At 33.2% G+C, this 16967-nt stretch overlaps 2 protein-coding genes across 3 annotated transcripts; one reads left to right on the top strand and one right to left on the bottom strand.

The window, feature by feature from the left end:
• Nucleotides 1–843: 843 nt before the first annotated feature.
• On the bottom strand, nucleotides 844–12923 carry LOC140668350 (uncharacterized). Its single transcript, XM_072897287.1, has 2 exons — nucleotides 12719–12923; nucleotides 844–12307 (listed from the first exon to the last, which is right to left on the bottom strand). Exon 2 carries the CDS (start codon nucleotides 12179–12181, stop codon nucleotides 11120–11122), a length of 1062 nt encoding a protein of 353 aa, XP_072753388.1. The 5' UTR covers nucleotides 12182–12307; nucleotides 12719–12923; the 3' UTR covers nucleotides 844–11119.
• A 694-nt stretch (nucleotides 12924–13617) lies between these two features.
• Nucleotides 13618–16786, top strand: LOC140668944 (zinc finger protein 346). 2 transcript variants are annotated; one of them, XM_072898296.1, is made up of 7 exons: nucleotides 13618–13850; nucleotides 13936–14047; nucleotides 14266–14458; nucleotides 14552–14690; nucleotides 14813–14842; nucleotides 16072–16220; nucleotides 16470–16786. In XM_072898296.1, the coding sequence occupies exons 3-7, from the start codon at nucleotides 14270–14272 to the stop codon at nucleotides 16635–16637; spliced, it is 675 nt and encodes a 224-aa protein (XP_072754397.1). In that variant the 5' UTR covers nucleotides 13618–13850; nucleotides 13936–14047; nucleotides 14266–14269; the 3' UTR covers nucleotides 16638–16786. The 2 variants fall into 2 exon arrangements, with proteins under 2 accessions (XP_072754397.1, XP_072754396.1); XM_072898295.1 differs by lacking the exon at nucleotides 13936–14047 and having other exon boundaries at nucleotides 13621–13850; nucleotides 16470–16784.
• The last annotated feature ends 181 nt before the right edge of the window (nucleotides 16787–16967 follow it).

The raw sequence follows: 16967 nt of genomic DNA, 5'->3' as shown, positions 1-16967 counted from the left end.
GTGCATTACTCGCGCATTTTTCTTATATATATATATATATATATGTATATATATATATATATATATATATATATATATATATATATACATATATATATACATACGTACATACATAAATCGACCTACCTATTTTTTCATTGTCGTTTATATTAGTTCGGTAGCGTTAATTATCTTTCAATTATATATTTTATTCTTTCTTAACGGAGCGCTACGATAATCCCCTTGTTTACATCATACATACATACATACATACATACATACGTACATACGTACGTACATACATACACACTGCGGGTGTACATAACATATGACATGATACTTTCTACGCATCGACGGTATATAAGTATATCTTTTTATCGTCGTATCTCGTATCATAATTTTGTTCCTCCTGTGATTTTAAAACACGATGTGGCTGATACGGGTATATATATCCGCGGTTATTAGCAACCCTCTTATTCCTCCTTATTCATTAAGGGTTCGACGACACGCAATTCCGGACTTGCTTTCGTTTTAATCAAAGCTTTAGGCACCGTTCAAAACTTTGACTTGAGAGAATAATTAGCGTTAGAAGAGCTTACGCTTGTACTTACGGCCTGGTGACTTTTAGCACCCCCGATAGACCAGATTCTTTTGTAAAATATTTATTATATAACCCTTCACAGCTCGCGTAAGAAAAAATTAACATAAAGGATAATATGTGTGAAAGAGCAGAGTATATATATAGGAAAAAGAAAGTAATTCTTAATGAGAAAATAATTAAAAAGAAGAAAATAATAAATGTATAATAATATTATGAAAGTTTGAAAACTTTTGTTAAATATTTTTTTATTAAATAATTAAACAAAATAATTATATTTCATTTTCAAACTTAATATATACAACAAGACTAGTATCATACATGCCGATTATTATTATCGCAATCTTGTTTAAAACGTGACTGTAAAATCATCTTGAATTATGCAAGACTTCATAAATACATATCGCGTAAACTTCTTTACATTATGACATTATCACTCTGTGTGCATCACTATTGCAAAAATGTGACGGTAAGCTGTAAAGAGTGAATGTAAAGCGCCGAGACGCATTCTCGCCGTCGTTGCAAAAAAATATCGTTGGACGAGGAAGACCGTTATTATATGTATATACATGTGCAGATTTCTCGTACATGTGAAAAGTGTGTTAAATCTCTCTCGTCGGTTGCTACAAAAATATCAATATATTTCAAATAAAGCGATAAATACACCGTTTAACGCGCCGGTGAATGTGTTCCTTTCTCTGTTTATCTCGTCTATATTTCTTTTGAATAGATTATTTCTACATGTTTTAAAAATGCTACATGATGACATTTATTTTGTCTCCCAACGTGGTTGTTTAATTCCAAAGTGCCTTCGTTAATTATTACATCCCTTCCAGAGTGGTTCGTTTGATACACACGGTACTCTTTGTACATTTGTTTTACACATTCGTATATTAAATCTAACTTGACGCGTGGATCAAGCAAATCGCTCAAGTCGAAACGATGATCGCCTCGATATCAGAAAAAGCGATGCGCATCGCTTCGGCAATAATTTATCCTTATAAGATAAAAATGAAGCGCTTATTGTCGAAGCGGTCGCGCGACCCCCACACCGCCAAAGCGAAGGAATATCTTTTTTTATTGCTGTAATTCAAAATGTGGTCAATTAACATATTTTTCCCTCGACGAGAGAAATCTCCGTCGAAATCCATTCTCTCTTCCATCCCCTTCCTCTCATTCACTCGCCCGCGGAAAGATTGCTTTGAGAATCATTGCCCTGATAATATAAAATTTTTCTACGTGTTCGCGGTCTACATCTCCGTGTTCGTTACAAACTAAAGCCAGTACTAGAAGTGCGTGTCTCTCTTTTTAATGTATATATATATATATATATATATATATATATATATATATATATGTATATGTATATGTATATGTATATGTATATCTTCCACACCGTGGATTCCGCGGCACCAAAAATTCCTACACTACTTTATTACGCAGGCCTCTATAAGACTTACGGTAGCACGGTAAACCTCTATAAAAATAAGAGCTATCCTACGTAAACGTATTACAAAAATAAATGGCATTGTACTCTGCTAAAGAAGCAAAATGGTACAGGCGCAATGTCGAGCGACGCGAGCATCGTCAATTTAATTTCCCCCCTTCCCAACCCTTCGCTTATTTCATCAAGTTTCCTTGTTTTCGTTTTAGGTGTCGTACCTTCGTTTCCGGTCGTTCTTTTTTAAGGTCGAATCGCTAAACCGATTGCTAAATTCGAAAGCCCGAATTCTTTTTTATTTACCGCTTCCCTTATACGAGACTTTCCCTCGATCGACCCCCAACCGAAAGTCAGGTTTAATTACATCACGTGCTACTCGTGCCAGGCTACGCGAGGATATAAAATGTACGAGCCAGGGCTGTACTTTAACCGGGGTATCACAAGTACAAAGTCGATCACACGGCACGATAGAGCATTTGATAAAAGTAGTCAGACCAGGAGTCAGGTTTTATAGGTGTTAGGAATGAAACTTAGTGCCCTCCCTGATAAAACGTTGCCACTTTACTCACGTTATTGTTCATTGAAACGAGAAAAGCTCTCGATTTAATCTGTCTCGTTCGTCATCATCCAATCGTTGTGAAACATTAATTATCCAAATGGTCCTAATGTTTTTTTTTTTCGAATTTAATAAGAGATTAAAGATACTTATAGCATATTATACAAAAAAGCATATCTCAATAAACATTTATTTCTCTCTCCAATGAATAATACGTTTTAGAAAGTGGTAATATTTTTTAAGAGACGACCCTGTGTATATATTTCTGTAGGAGACAGACTTGTTAGTAAGGATGCCACCACCAATAGTTCCACACGATTCGATCATTTAAATTTTCTAATAGAATACATCGGAAGATACGTGCAGAGCTATTTGCTATATTGTATGAGAATGTTAAGGTATACGATGCGTATCGTATTCTTTTCCGATATGACAATTACATCTGACATGATAATTAATTAACATGACAAAGACGAACTATCTAACATTGACGGGTATAGTATTTCAAGATTATTCCTTATCCCCATATCAATTGAATAATTGATATCATTCTATGTTGATACAATTGAGAACGAAAAATCAAACAATCTTACAAACTCAATCGTGTGAAACAAATGTAATTTTTTTCTTTCTAAAATTCTATTCTTTTTAGTTATATCTTCTACATTTCTTTCCTTTTTTTCCCCATTTAAGTATACATTTATTTTTATACTCTAAATATTGAAAAAAAAGAAAAAACTGCAACTAAAACGGAGCTAATACCTGCAATAAAATCAAGAACTTTTATATACCTATATATATTTTTTTATATGCCTATATATAATAGGAAAACAAAAAGATGATACAATATATTCGATTATAATTGAACAACTGATACTTGTAAGATTATAATTATTTTCTTTTCTCTAATTGTGAATTTGCTGCCTCAGGAATAATACTTTTCTTTCTTAATTTAGCGCAAATAAAAATATGATAAAAGATTTTTTTATATAAAATATTTTCCCAAATATTATCGTAATAATACTTTTTTGGAAGTCTGAAATCCAATTTTATGTGAAATATGACACAAAAACACATATCAATTATATACATAAATCTATGCAGAAAAATAACACATAAAAAATATACAACGAACGTAAATCTTTATACATAAAAATCATCTTATATATTTTATTCCTTATTTCATAGAATTATTTTAAATACAGAAACGTATTGTTGTATACGTTACGGTACAGTATAAACAAATATATAGTATATCATTAAAAAAAGCACATTTTGAAATATTCCCAAGAGCAGCTGTGTTTTTAAATGTTTCTTTTCTCAATATTTTTAAACACAATTTGAAAATTGTGCTCGCAAGTTTTAAAAATAATTTAACGCCAACACATCAATCGAGAATTCCAAAGAATCTATCCTTTACACATAATTAATTCTCGCGCACCATCACGGGTACTCAAAAAGCGCATCCTTGTCGTCTGGCATCTTATAATTTATAATTTGACATTTATTTAATTGAACACTAAATAATTTTGGTTATTTAATGCGCGTTTCGACTGAGAGCTATATTAGCTATTAATATCGTTGATTCGTATTCGAACGCAAGAGAGCAGTGTCATTAACAGATATACGTAAATCAATCTATGTACAGGAAGAGTTCGATGAGATATTTCAATAAATTTTTCATAATAGAAGAAAATAAGATTAAAGAAAAAAAGAATTACATTGCGATATTTGCATTAAACAATCCTTAACGCGTATAATTTTCGAAATTGCATTATGTTATCTATCGGAAAAAATTAAAATAAATTATTCGCTTATCTGTGCGCATTTCACATCAAAGCAACCTTTTCGATGTTTTTTAATGAAAACTATATATAATAAAAATTGAAAAATTTAATTCGAGTAAAATGATTGAAGACAACTCACTTTTTTTGTTATAACAATCAACATACGTAATGACATGGCACGAATAATGTATTGTAAACGATTAATAAAATTTTTATTAACAATAGAATTTGAAAAGAATGCGGAAGAGTTTTCCTATAAATCTATACTTTGCAAAAAAAGATTGCAAAACATATCTCTTATATGTATAAGATCGTAAATTAATTTATTAACGCGTCAATAGATACAAATAATATTTTATATACTATATTGTTATATATATGTATATATATTATACAATACACAATATAACATTAAATATATATTGATTTCTTTAAAAATTGATTTTTCTCTCAACATAAATTGCTCAGATAATAATATAAGAAAAATTCTAATACTGTAATAGACGGACGCAAGTGAAAGCAATTTATATCTCAAACAAAAAGTAAAATGTATGTACAAAGTAATGAAAATTATAATTTATTTATAAACGGCTAGATAATCGTCTTTTATCGTCCATGTTGTCATTATCTGCAACAACTATGCTTCGTCTGCATCGTAAGATAAGAGATAATAACAGAATATATTTTCCAAAATATCATTTTGGAAGCAACAGTAAGTTTAATATTTAATCACAAGATGTTAATGATAAAAATCAAATTGATATGAAAAATAATGATGAAAAAATTTTCATCATTCGTATCTTTCTGAAATAAAAATAAATATTAGCTTTGTGCTCTCAATCTCAAATAAAATTTCTTAATAGAGTAATGCCATTGTTAATATAAATTAATATGAATAAAAAATAAAATCACAGACGTAAATCTGAACAGCCAATTTTCACATATGATACATTTGTTACGGAAACTCGTAAAATATAAGTATCATGATAATATTCTCGTTATCAAAATATATTGTCAAAATATTCGTTTATATATAGTAAATTAAATCTTTGCAAACAATTTGAATTATGTGAGATAGAAACTTTTTTTTTATACATAATATTACGGATTTATTCTATATTTCTTTATATATTACTCAAGACGAATATTTTGTTGTCACAAGATCAAAATATTTTATACTTTACATATGACTATTTGCCAATATTTTGTGTGTGCCAATCGAAAATTAATTTATCAATAACATCAACATAATCATTGACATGTCTCATGACACTCTGAAGAACAATTATATTTTATTAATAATTCTAAAATAAAATAAAAAACATATATATTACATATAATACATATACATGTATATGCAATTTTACAATCGTTCGCCGATTTTTATGTGTGGTTAAAAATTTTCATTGAGAAAAAATATTCGTAATTTTTATAAATAGTAAAAGAAAAGTCAATCATGTCTTCTAATATCATTATAAACATTGGTCGTGTTTAGCTGACAATGAGACAGTAATATGCACAAGCACTAGTAATAACCCAACGTAATTGATCCAGCAAATAATCTCGAGTATTACATACGCGATAGTGTTTTTTCTAGCTGAACATGTTCATTATTGCGATTTGCGAGTTATTAATTCAACTATTCTTATTTAAATGAATCCGCGTAGCGTAGTAAAAATCATTCATCCTTGATTGCTTGCAATCTCATCGATGTAAAAACTATCATGAAATATGTAAGCGATAACTTGAATTGTATTATACATAGTAACTCGTGTTTCATAATCTCACATCGCAATACGTTTTTTGATTCCCTTACTGATTATATATTATGTACACAGGGTGTTTTTATATGATAAATTTTGAAATTATACCGCATGTAACATGAGTCGTCCTTTTCTACGTGTGATTGGTGACATTAGCCTATCACGTTCTCGCGTTCTCAACATGTTATAATCAGGGTAACAAACCCTTTCGTCCAATTTTTTAGTACAGATTTACTTATGGTAATCGATCTTACATCAAATCATATCATTAATGTAGCATCGATTGCATTGATGATTCTCTGACATTGTAATGCAAAGTGGAAAATGAATCGTTACGAAGCAATGCGATATCTCTGTTATGAGGATAATCAATCTTCCAACTACCGGAAATAATCAAGGACATTATGTGACGGAATATCAGCCGTAAACTAAAATAAACTAGCACGAGTCTATTTTAGTCACGGACAGGAGAAAAGTAGAACAGAGTCAATATTATATTCTCGAACTTTTGATATCAATCATCTCAAAGATAAATTCAGTCAAACATATCAAAGTCTTGAATCTCTGATACAAATAGAGATTCTCGTTTTGTAACTTATCGATTTAACTCATAGCAGTTCATGTAAAGAAAAAAAAATTACCAAAAAAATTATTTTTTAATAGTTAATAAATAGTTAATAAAAAGTAAATAAATAATAAAAGAAAATCTTTCGTGCTCGAGAAGCATCGAACCTCCATCCGGTAGTCAGATGATTAAGAAGATCCGTACACAGAGCGAACTATATAAAAACAAAAAAAAAGATTTTTTTTAATGAAATAAAGAAATATGCATCTCACGTTCGCATATCTTTACGTACAATAAATATTCGTTTGCCGCGTATAATAAGTATAACACTTTTTGCAGACGTATCTCGCACTTTAGAAGCGCCAACGGAACGTCTTTTTCTTTTTTCCATTTTTATCACTTTTTTTTATATGTACATATGTATTGGTCCGACGAGTGCTCTCTTGAAGAAAGGACCTATATTTTGTGCCCTCTTCTTACGAAAATACACATTTTTTTGATATACATGCCACGAATACCAGAACTCGAAGATACGTTCCATGGAAAAGCGATCGGTGTTGTCAGCGTGAGATCGTTATTACCGATTCGGAAGTTTCGATTATAATCTCAGTGCTGGGCAATATCCTAAAAATACATACATATAGCCTATACATATGCGATATACTGTCTGAAATAGTTCGTATACTAAGTATTGAATAACACAGCTAAAATCTCACTACATTTTCAGAACGTTGACTACGACCGTTCTTGACTGAAATTTATCGTTATGTTTACTTGTAACTTTCAATTCTACAAACAAAGATCGTTACCTTTGATGAAATAAACTCCTTAGATCGCGAAATTAACTTGACTTGGATATAAAATTTCAAAAATAATCGTCACTTTCTTTTTGTGCAATTCCAGTCTTAACGTTTAGAAACGCAGGTAAACTAAAGCATTTTCGATCAAACAAATGTACTTTCCGTACATTATTTTTTCTTTAGACGTTTAAGTAGCGTAACTAAATTTACGCTCGAGTACTATAGTAATAAATTGTGTGCAGCATAAACATGAATTGACATTTTACAGATTAATGTACTATGATAGATATCGACTTAAAATGTATCGATAGATAATCGAAGATAAAATTAGCATGAAAGCAAGATCTCTATTTCAAACAGTATGACGATTATATAAAAATTTACAAAACGTAAACCTTCGCCACCCCTTGCGTGCGCGTTCGTATAAAACTCTCTTTAAATACTCCCATGTACGTGTAATATTATTCTCCCTAAACGATAACATACGATATCTAAATATATGCCTTTTTTTGCCCAACACTGCGAAGATGCATTCTTAAAACGAAAAAAAGAGGAGATCGAAGTTGATAATTAATCGATCGACTGCGATTTTTAGATGTTCCTAATCTATCTATTTTTTTACTTACATATTTATAATAAGCTACAAAATATAGATATATATATACTATATATATATATATATATATATATATATATATATATATATATATATCACTATAATTAGGAGCTGCGCGGTCATATGCACGGAGGCTTTAATCACAGCTTTTTAATAGTTCAATTAATATCTCGTAGAGCTGCTCAATGACTAGCCGACAAAAAGATCAATTGCTTTCTCTCGTTATATCTGGTTCCTCAATGATCGTGAATCAAAAATTGTGCACTCATGGTTTTATTTTTTTTTTTACGCGTATAATTAACTTAATTAATCATTTATTAAATTTTAATCAATGTAATCAGTTATATAGTTAATTAATTAACTACGTTAATTTATAAAACAATGAATCTAAGTTATCTAATAATTTTTCAATTATTTAACTCATTTTGTCGTCCAAGAACATACGTTTTACGCGGCTCTTCTTTATTAATAAAAAATTCTATCGCACTAATCCTTCCTCAGTGCGCTTATATACGTCTCCTTTCTGATGAATGAAAACAGAAATTAGAAAGAAAAGAGAGTGTAAATAGAGCAAGAAAGAAAAAAGACAGAAAAAAAGACAATAAAGAGAAAAGAAATAGAATAAACGTTTTCATATCTCACAATCCGTTACAGTAAAAATCAGTCTTGCCCAGGTGTGACTTCGCATCCTCTTTAAACCGAAAGCCTCAGGCATACGCGCGCAGGATCATTTTGATCATTTTACGATGTGAAAACTAGATGGTCGAAACAGAGAGATAGAAAGAGAGGAGGAAAAAGAGAGAGAACCACGATACAAGGGGATCCGAGAGGCACGCTAGCGCAAATATATATAGCTTCCTTGTTCGATTTGTGTACCTTCGTAGCTCTATAACGCGCAATTAATAATTGGATGAATTGCATTTACACGTGGTCGCAACTATCTTAGATCGATTACTCAAAAGTGGTAATCGCGTATAAGATGTGTATACTTATTGAAACTAACTATTTCTCCAATTATACGCGCGGTTGTCATGGTTCTCTCGCGCTTGCACAGAAGATTGCGGCGTTAATGAATAGGAGGTATAATAATAAACTAATAGCTCTAAGACAATGTTTGCGAATAATCAACAGCCTATTGCGACTTTTACGTAATAAAACATTTTTTTTTTTTTTTTTACGACTCGTATCCTTTACTACTTCCGCTTTATAATACATCCGTATGTCGTATATGTATAGGTATATACATTTGTACACACACTCCGATATGTGGAAAGTAAGTACAACTATAGAACTGATTCAAAGCTGTGCTCTACCGTCTAACGAAGAACATTATTTTTTATCACAAAAACGCGCACCGTGTCACAACGAATATATATATATATATATATCCATCGCAAAGGGATAAACGTTCTACGATCTAAAAGAGAAAAGCAACATAAGGAATTCTCGTAGCGCGTTTCAAGCTAAAGAGAAACCATGACGACTATGTGACGAATCGAATGCTACACGTGATTGGCGAAATAAATGTGCGCGCGTATGTGTGTGTGTGTGTGTGTGTGTGTGTGTGTGTGTGTGTGTGTGTGTGTGTGTGTGTGTGTGTGTGTGTGTGTGTGTGTTTCTCTAGCGCTAATGACAATAGTTTAATAGCTTAGTATAGTACGTAGTAGCAGTAGAGTAATAGTGGTGATAGTATAGTCGTAATAATAGTAGTGATAGTAATATATAATTGGGGAAATGTCGGTGGTGGGGAGGTAATAGACGGTGGTGGTGGGTGGTAGGATTAGTTAGAATAATAGTAGAGTGACAGTGAGACACAGGCATTAGCCTATATAGTGTTGTTGTTGTTGTTACTGTTGTAAAATTAATAGTAGGGTGTGTCTACCAAACATCTTCGGTAGAAATGAAAGTAGATAAAATTTCGTTCCGTGACATTGCTTTTCCTTTTCCCTCTTTTTGATATTCGTGAAAATAGTGTAAACCAATAGTTTAAACATTGTAGACAATAATTACTATCTATATCACAGATTCAAGTGACTAAACTCCTTTAAAAATATAATATAAATATGTGTACGTGTGTGTGTGTGTATATGTGTAATGATTTACGCATATATATATATATATATACACATATGTATATATGTATATGTATACTCGCAGAGACGTGATAAAAATCAGACGAAACAAGATTATTAAAATTGTGGAGACCTATAAAAACGTTACACGCTTCGATTTCAGCTAGCATCGTGTGCAATGATTGAATTCTTATTGTTAGAACGATATACATACGAATCCTGCGCCGGCACGATCTGATCGTCCGGCGATAGAGAACCGCGCCTCGAGCGGGTGCTATTCAATCTCGTGTTAAAAAAGATGCTCGTGAGTATAAAATCCATTAGATGAACACAAAGTATTATCAAACGTTTTTCGAGCAGCAATCACAATTGATCAACTGTGTCGTCGTATTCCTCTTTGACCAAAAACGTATCCCTAAACCGAGTGACGAGCGAGCATCCGTCGTTACGAACCGGAAGTATAGGATGCTCGATAGGCACTTTGATCAACCGACGTGATTAAATAGCACCAGTTTCACTGATATTATCGTACACGTTGGAAGTTGATCGATGCTAGGTGAAAACTCGCGTTCAATTGTTACGCTGAATATATTCCGAATACGACATCGCAGGATTCGTATTCGAGTAATGAGCGTACAAATAGAGCGCGGGATGAAGACCTGGCGGAGGGATGCCGCGATGCAGCTGGTGCGAATGATGTTGTGGCTCCGATGTCGGATCTAAAGGGGACGACATGTGCGGATAGAGTTGGGAATTGGAGCTGTCCAAGGGGTTGGAGGAGCCCGTCGTTTGGTAGACACTCTGCGGTGTGCTCGTGTGCTCGGTGTGAGACATAGGTGAGTTAAGTGTGAACGGCGAAGACGCCGAGGTGGGACATACTACTTGCTGTGGTGATTGGTGTTGCGGCAGGGGCTGGGTGACGATGCTGCTGCCATCTAAACACTAGTTGGTAGTCTGCGGATGTAGCAACGGTAGTGGAAGCTGTAGATTGTTCTGCTTGGCTAAACTAGCGATCTCCGCGGCTATGCCTGTACCCTTGGCTCCCGCGAGACCATCCAATGACGACGGTCCCTCGCTGTAACGCAGATCACACACCGGACTCTCGAAACCGGTGCCCGGCGTGCCAGCGCCGCTACTCTGCGGCGTCGGCGGATTGTGATTCGAGCTGCTCTGATTCATGTCACGATGCACCCGATTCTGATGCCTTATCAGATAACTGTCACGTACGAATGTACGTCCGCAGATATTGCACTCGTAAGTGGTACTGGCGGTGTGTGTACGGATGTGAATCGCAAATTGACTTTTGGACGTGAATGTGAGGGAACATCGGTCACAGACCAGTGGTTTCTCCGCTACGTGGCTCCAACGATGCGCCGTGACGTAGCTCTTCACAGCGAAACGTTTCTGGCAAATGTCGCATGCGTACGGTCGTTCCCCCGTATGTACACGTTTGTGAGTATTGAGGCTGCTCTTTTGAGTAAACCTTTTCAAACATAGCTCACATTGAAAGGGTCGTTCGCCCGTGTGCGTCCTCATGTGCACTTCTAAATAAGGTTTGCGGCAAAAACTCGCCTCGCATACTGTACAATGATAGGGCTTGTTTCCCGAATGAAGTTTCATATGCACATAGTAGGACGAAGCAGAGGACAGTACCTTGCCACAAACTTTGCAAGGTTGAGGCTTCGACCGTGAGCCTTCTTTGACTGTCTGTTGACCCGTAGACTGACGACCGGGTGAGTCCTGCGGCATAACCTGATTTTGCTGCTGTTGATTCTGCTGCGTCTGTTGTTGACCCTGCTGCTGATTCTGTTGCTGACTTTGCTGCTGATTCAACTGTAACGTCTGCTGCTGCTGCTGGGGCTGCAGATGACCTTCCTGCTGCGAGAGATCCTCACGATCGTCAGACAGATTCACCATAGAGTTAGATCCGTCCGAACGACTGGAAGCAACAGAGTAGAACCCCATGGGTTCGCTCTTGATCTGTTGTTCAAACATGGACGTCATTATATCAGTCTGCTGCGGTTGAGCCAGCTGCTGAGACTGCTCGTCCTGCTGCTGCGCCGCTTGCTGATGGGGGAGCAGAGTCAGGTTGCGCTTGACAAACTGCTCATATCCTGCGTACCAATCCACCTGTGTAAAAACAAAGATCTAGAGTAGCGATACGCATTCCGAAATAAGCTAGGCACGAGTACTATCGTGAATGGCTGTCGCGCGCATACGGTTTATGTCAGGTTATACCGAGACGCTTTGACATTTATCGCTTGACAAGTGACAGAGAGTAGCCAAACGATCAGCTGATTGCATAACTTTTACGCTATGCCGTCGTGTACGGCGCAACGCCGTCGTGAAAAGACGGTCGGCCCGGTGACGCGAGCCGCTCTATTTTTAAAAGGGCGACGATGGAGAAACGTCGGAATATATTTTGACGGCGGAACCGGATCCCTCACAAGCGGGAAGCGGGGGCCGCGAATCAGGGAAGGGGAGGGGATCTGTTGTGCGTCTCCGAAGAAAAGGATTCGAGCAATCGTCGTCGATACGTACCTTTGCTAATGTAGTGGTCCGGGTCTAGGGTCGAAAAACGTCGCGCCTCATCGAGAGCACCGCCTCCCGTCCTCGAGCGGCTTCACGGGCAATCGCGAAACATTTGTACGGTCAAATTGTTTTTCTCCGACACAAAATATAAGATGGCTGCTACTATATTTCGCGACGAGCACCTATATGCGCGCACACGCACACGCGCCCACTGCCGTCAGACGATACGTGAAAGCTGGCCTTCTAATTGGCTCTTTTCCTTAGGCCGTGTTTTCCTACGCCGCCGCACCGAACCGCGACATGCGATATGCGATATTATTCATCATGATTGGATGCAAGATGCCATGAGAAATCTTACGCACCGTACGATGTGTTTTCATGGATAAGACTTTGACATTTGACATGTAAACTTTCCGTAACTATTTTTATATTTATGTCATGAAAATGTAGAAAGTATAAATGTGTAAGAAACGCAAAGTAATAATTATTATGGCGACATACATGAATATTATCTACTCTCGTATATATCGATAATCGGTAAGATTTTAATGTCAATTAATAACTATATCCGCACTCGAAACGCATCGCATTTTTCGACGTATTAAAATATTAATTAACAAATATTATTGCAAATAATATTAATAATCTAAAGTTCCATATATGCTTTATACACGCATGTGACATGACAAACATATGACATTTGAAAATTCGCGAATGTGGACATTAATCATCGTACAGCCAATAGCGTGCGGTAATGAAACGAGAGCTTCTCATTGGTCGCATCACGGGCAATCTCTATGTTTATAGGTTTATGCCTTGAAACTCTGTACTATTTACACTTTTTGCACTTAAAGTGAAAAAGAAATATAACTAAGGAGATAAGGAAGAAAGAGGTGAAAAGTGAAAAGTATAGTAGAGGTGTAGCGTGTAGCTATAAAGGACAGTCGTGTTACAGGTCGCACGTCGCACGTCGCATGTTGCACGTTGTCGGGTTATCGTTATTCGGTGCTGTTCGAGGACCGTGAGCGTGATTTCAAAGCCAGTATATATATTTACACGGTGTTTGCGCTTGGCGACAGCCGAGTATAAAAAAAAAATTGTGTACTCATAACAGCGGCTTACACCGAACAGAATCGTAACGGTAATATTATATTCACATATTTGCACAATTTTGTTTAATATTCTCTTGTGAAATGATTGAAATTTTATTTGATATCGTATCGTAGCATTATAATTAACGTAGAAGATATAATAATTGCGTTATTATAAGTCAATGAGAGTGTATGCCCGACTAAAGAAACTTTACGGATTAAATTGAGCTCTCATCCGGCGACAGAGGTACGAGGTATATTATATTAGAGATATTGGAGTAATAATTTTTAATATTTAAATAAATTAAATATTTTCGATTTCGGATGTTTTGGTTCGTTCGGTATATGTTTTCAATCTAATATTATTTTCAAATCATTAATCTAACACGTCATTGGCTAACTTAAGATTCAATTAACATCATATTTGTTTAATAATTAATATACATTAATATATTTTGATATTAGAAAAATGGCTCTACCATCAGAAGATGTTATGAATACCAATCTTGATGATCCTGTAACAAAAGCAGTGGTTGATAATATAATGGGCAATCTGCCCACGAAAAAACCTCTCGTTCGTTGTGAAGACTGTGACCTTTCCTTCACAAGCCAAGCAGTATTGGATACACACTTACAAGGTGCACGTCATGCTAAACAGGTTAGTAATCATAACAAATATTGATAGCGTGTATTATACAGGCAAAGCAAATATATCATGATTAGTATTTATTTCGTATTACCATTATCATAGGTAAGATCTAAGAATATAATGGCAACACTTGAAGAAACAAAGATTTCATTTACAAAGGATGAAGAAACAAATGGGCTTAAATGCAATGTATGTAATGTGTGCCTGAACTCTATTCAGCAATTACAAACGCATCTTAATGGTAATGAATGTAAAATATTACTCTTATGATATATATATATATATATATATTACAAAACAACTACATGACATCAAATTTATAAATTAATACACTATTATAACAAAATAAATATATATTTACAGGAAGCCGTCATAAAAAGAAATTAATGAGAGGTAATAATAAATCCTTTATGGTAAGAAAAACACTGCCATATGGTCTTAAAAATAATCGCTTCATGTATCTGGATAAATTAGAGAAAAATACTGTTGTACTGGTTTATAGTTTAGTATTGTTCGCATTTGCATGCTTGACGCTGCTGCTTACGTTTGCTTTTCACTTCTTTCTATAAACTAACTATGTGAGATTAACTTGCTTGCTATTCTTTTATTGTTATATAATTTCAGTGCTGGTAAGCGCTTAGTAATCATTGCAAACTTGTTGTTATTATGCGTTATTTATTATTATTATTTATTTAATATTTAATGATTATTTAATGATTGAAATATAAGTAATATTTGTATATTTATTATTTATTTGTTTATTAACATGTTATCGTGAAAAGCAATTGGTCACGACTCATTTGCATACATGTTACATTTAATAAACTAAATTTAGTTGACTATTCTTCTCAAATCTTTTTGTACAAATATTACACATATATGTATTATTTTTTTTTATTTAATATTACTGTATTATATAAATATTTGCTTGTTATTTTTTAATGACTACCTTATATAAGATATATTGCATAATGGAAAATAAACTAGAACAACAAATGATAAAAATGATTAAACTTTTATAACACAATGGCGTTGTATATATTTTCCTAATTTGTAACTCAATTTTTCAAAACAAAATAAATAATGTTTCATATATAATATGAAACATTAAATGAAAAAGATAAAAATGAATTCTAAAACAATCATTGTATAAGGAACACACAAAAACTATGTAAAAATTTATATTTGTGTGATAAATATATATATATATATATATATATATATATATATATATATATATATATATATATATATATATATATATATATATATATATATAAATACATATATAGATTGTATTATATATACATACATATATATATATATATATATATATATATATATATATATATATATATATAGTTATATTCAATGATAATTCTTCACATTGCTATAAAAAGTTTGTAAATTAATGGAATATTTTCATATAAAAATACAATTCAATTTTTACATATTACAGAAATATATATTTTAATAATTATATATTCCATTTAATATTACACACTCATTAATGATCAATCTTTTTATGGCATGAATGTAGTGTTCAAGCTGATTTATTATCACAAATTACCGCCTCTGCGGTTGTGATACATAGATAGTGTTGATCGCACATTGATGCTTAGGTGAATGGGATGGCAAAGAGGTTGTCACCCAAGGCATTGCGTTGGCATCGTCAACTGGTAGCTCGCAACAATCCAGTCCCACAAAAGGGGTTTCACTTTCCTGCGATATTTGTAACAAGTTCTTCAACTCTCAATCGCAATATAGTGTGGTACAATAATTTTATACATATATTTATATGCACGTCAAAATTTTAATACAGTCATACAATTATTTTTTTTACTTTTGTATTTCGCGGCATAAACACATAATATTTCTCCATAAATTCCTTGGAGATATATTGTTTTATATAATTTGTACTTTTCATATCAAAAATGTATATAATATGTATTATATATATATATATATATATATATATATATATATATATATATAAAATTGCCCGTTTATGTATTTGCAGCATATGAATTCGGAGAAACATGCTGATAAAGTGAAGAGATCTAAGAATCCGAATAAGAAAAGATATATTCCATATTGGAAAAAAACAAAACGAAATGCAACTCCTAAGGGTCAAATACCATCCTTATCGAACAACTTTGTATCAGGCGGTATTACATATCAACCATAAAATGTATAAAACTTGCACTCTTACTTTGAATTATATATAAAATTATATATAAAGGATTATTTTTAATATTCTATCAATTAAAAGTATGGCTATATATGTTTATATTTTGAATTTCTGCAAATCTTTCTTAAAGAAATAAAACACTGTTCTTGAATGATAAAAAATTGTTTCAAAAGAATAAAAGTGAAATTACTGTTCTACATATATATATATATATATATATATATATATATGTAGAACATATATATATATATATATATATATATATATATATATATGTATATATATACATATATATAGATTGCAATATATGAAAACAAATATATATTG

The sequence above is a fragment of the Anoplolepis gracilipes genome, chromosome 8, assembly GCF_047496725.1.
Source record: "Anoplolepis gracilipes chromosome 8, ASM4749672v1, whole genome shotgun sequence".
NCBI classification, from domain to species: Eukaryota; Metazoa; Arthropoda; class Insecta; order Hymenoptera; family Formicidae; genus Anoplolepis; species Anoplolepis gracilipes.
The sequence above is the reverse complement of the archived record's forward strand: the minus strand, read 5'-3'. Positions and strand labels throughout refer to the sequence as shown.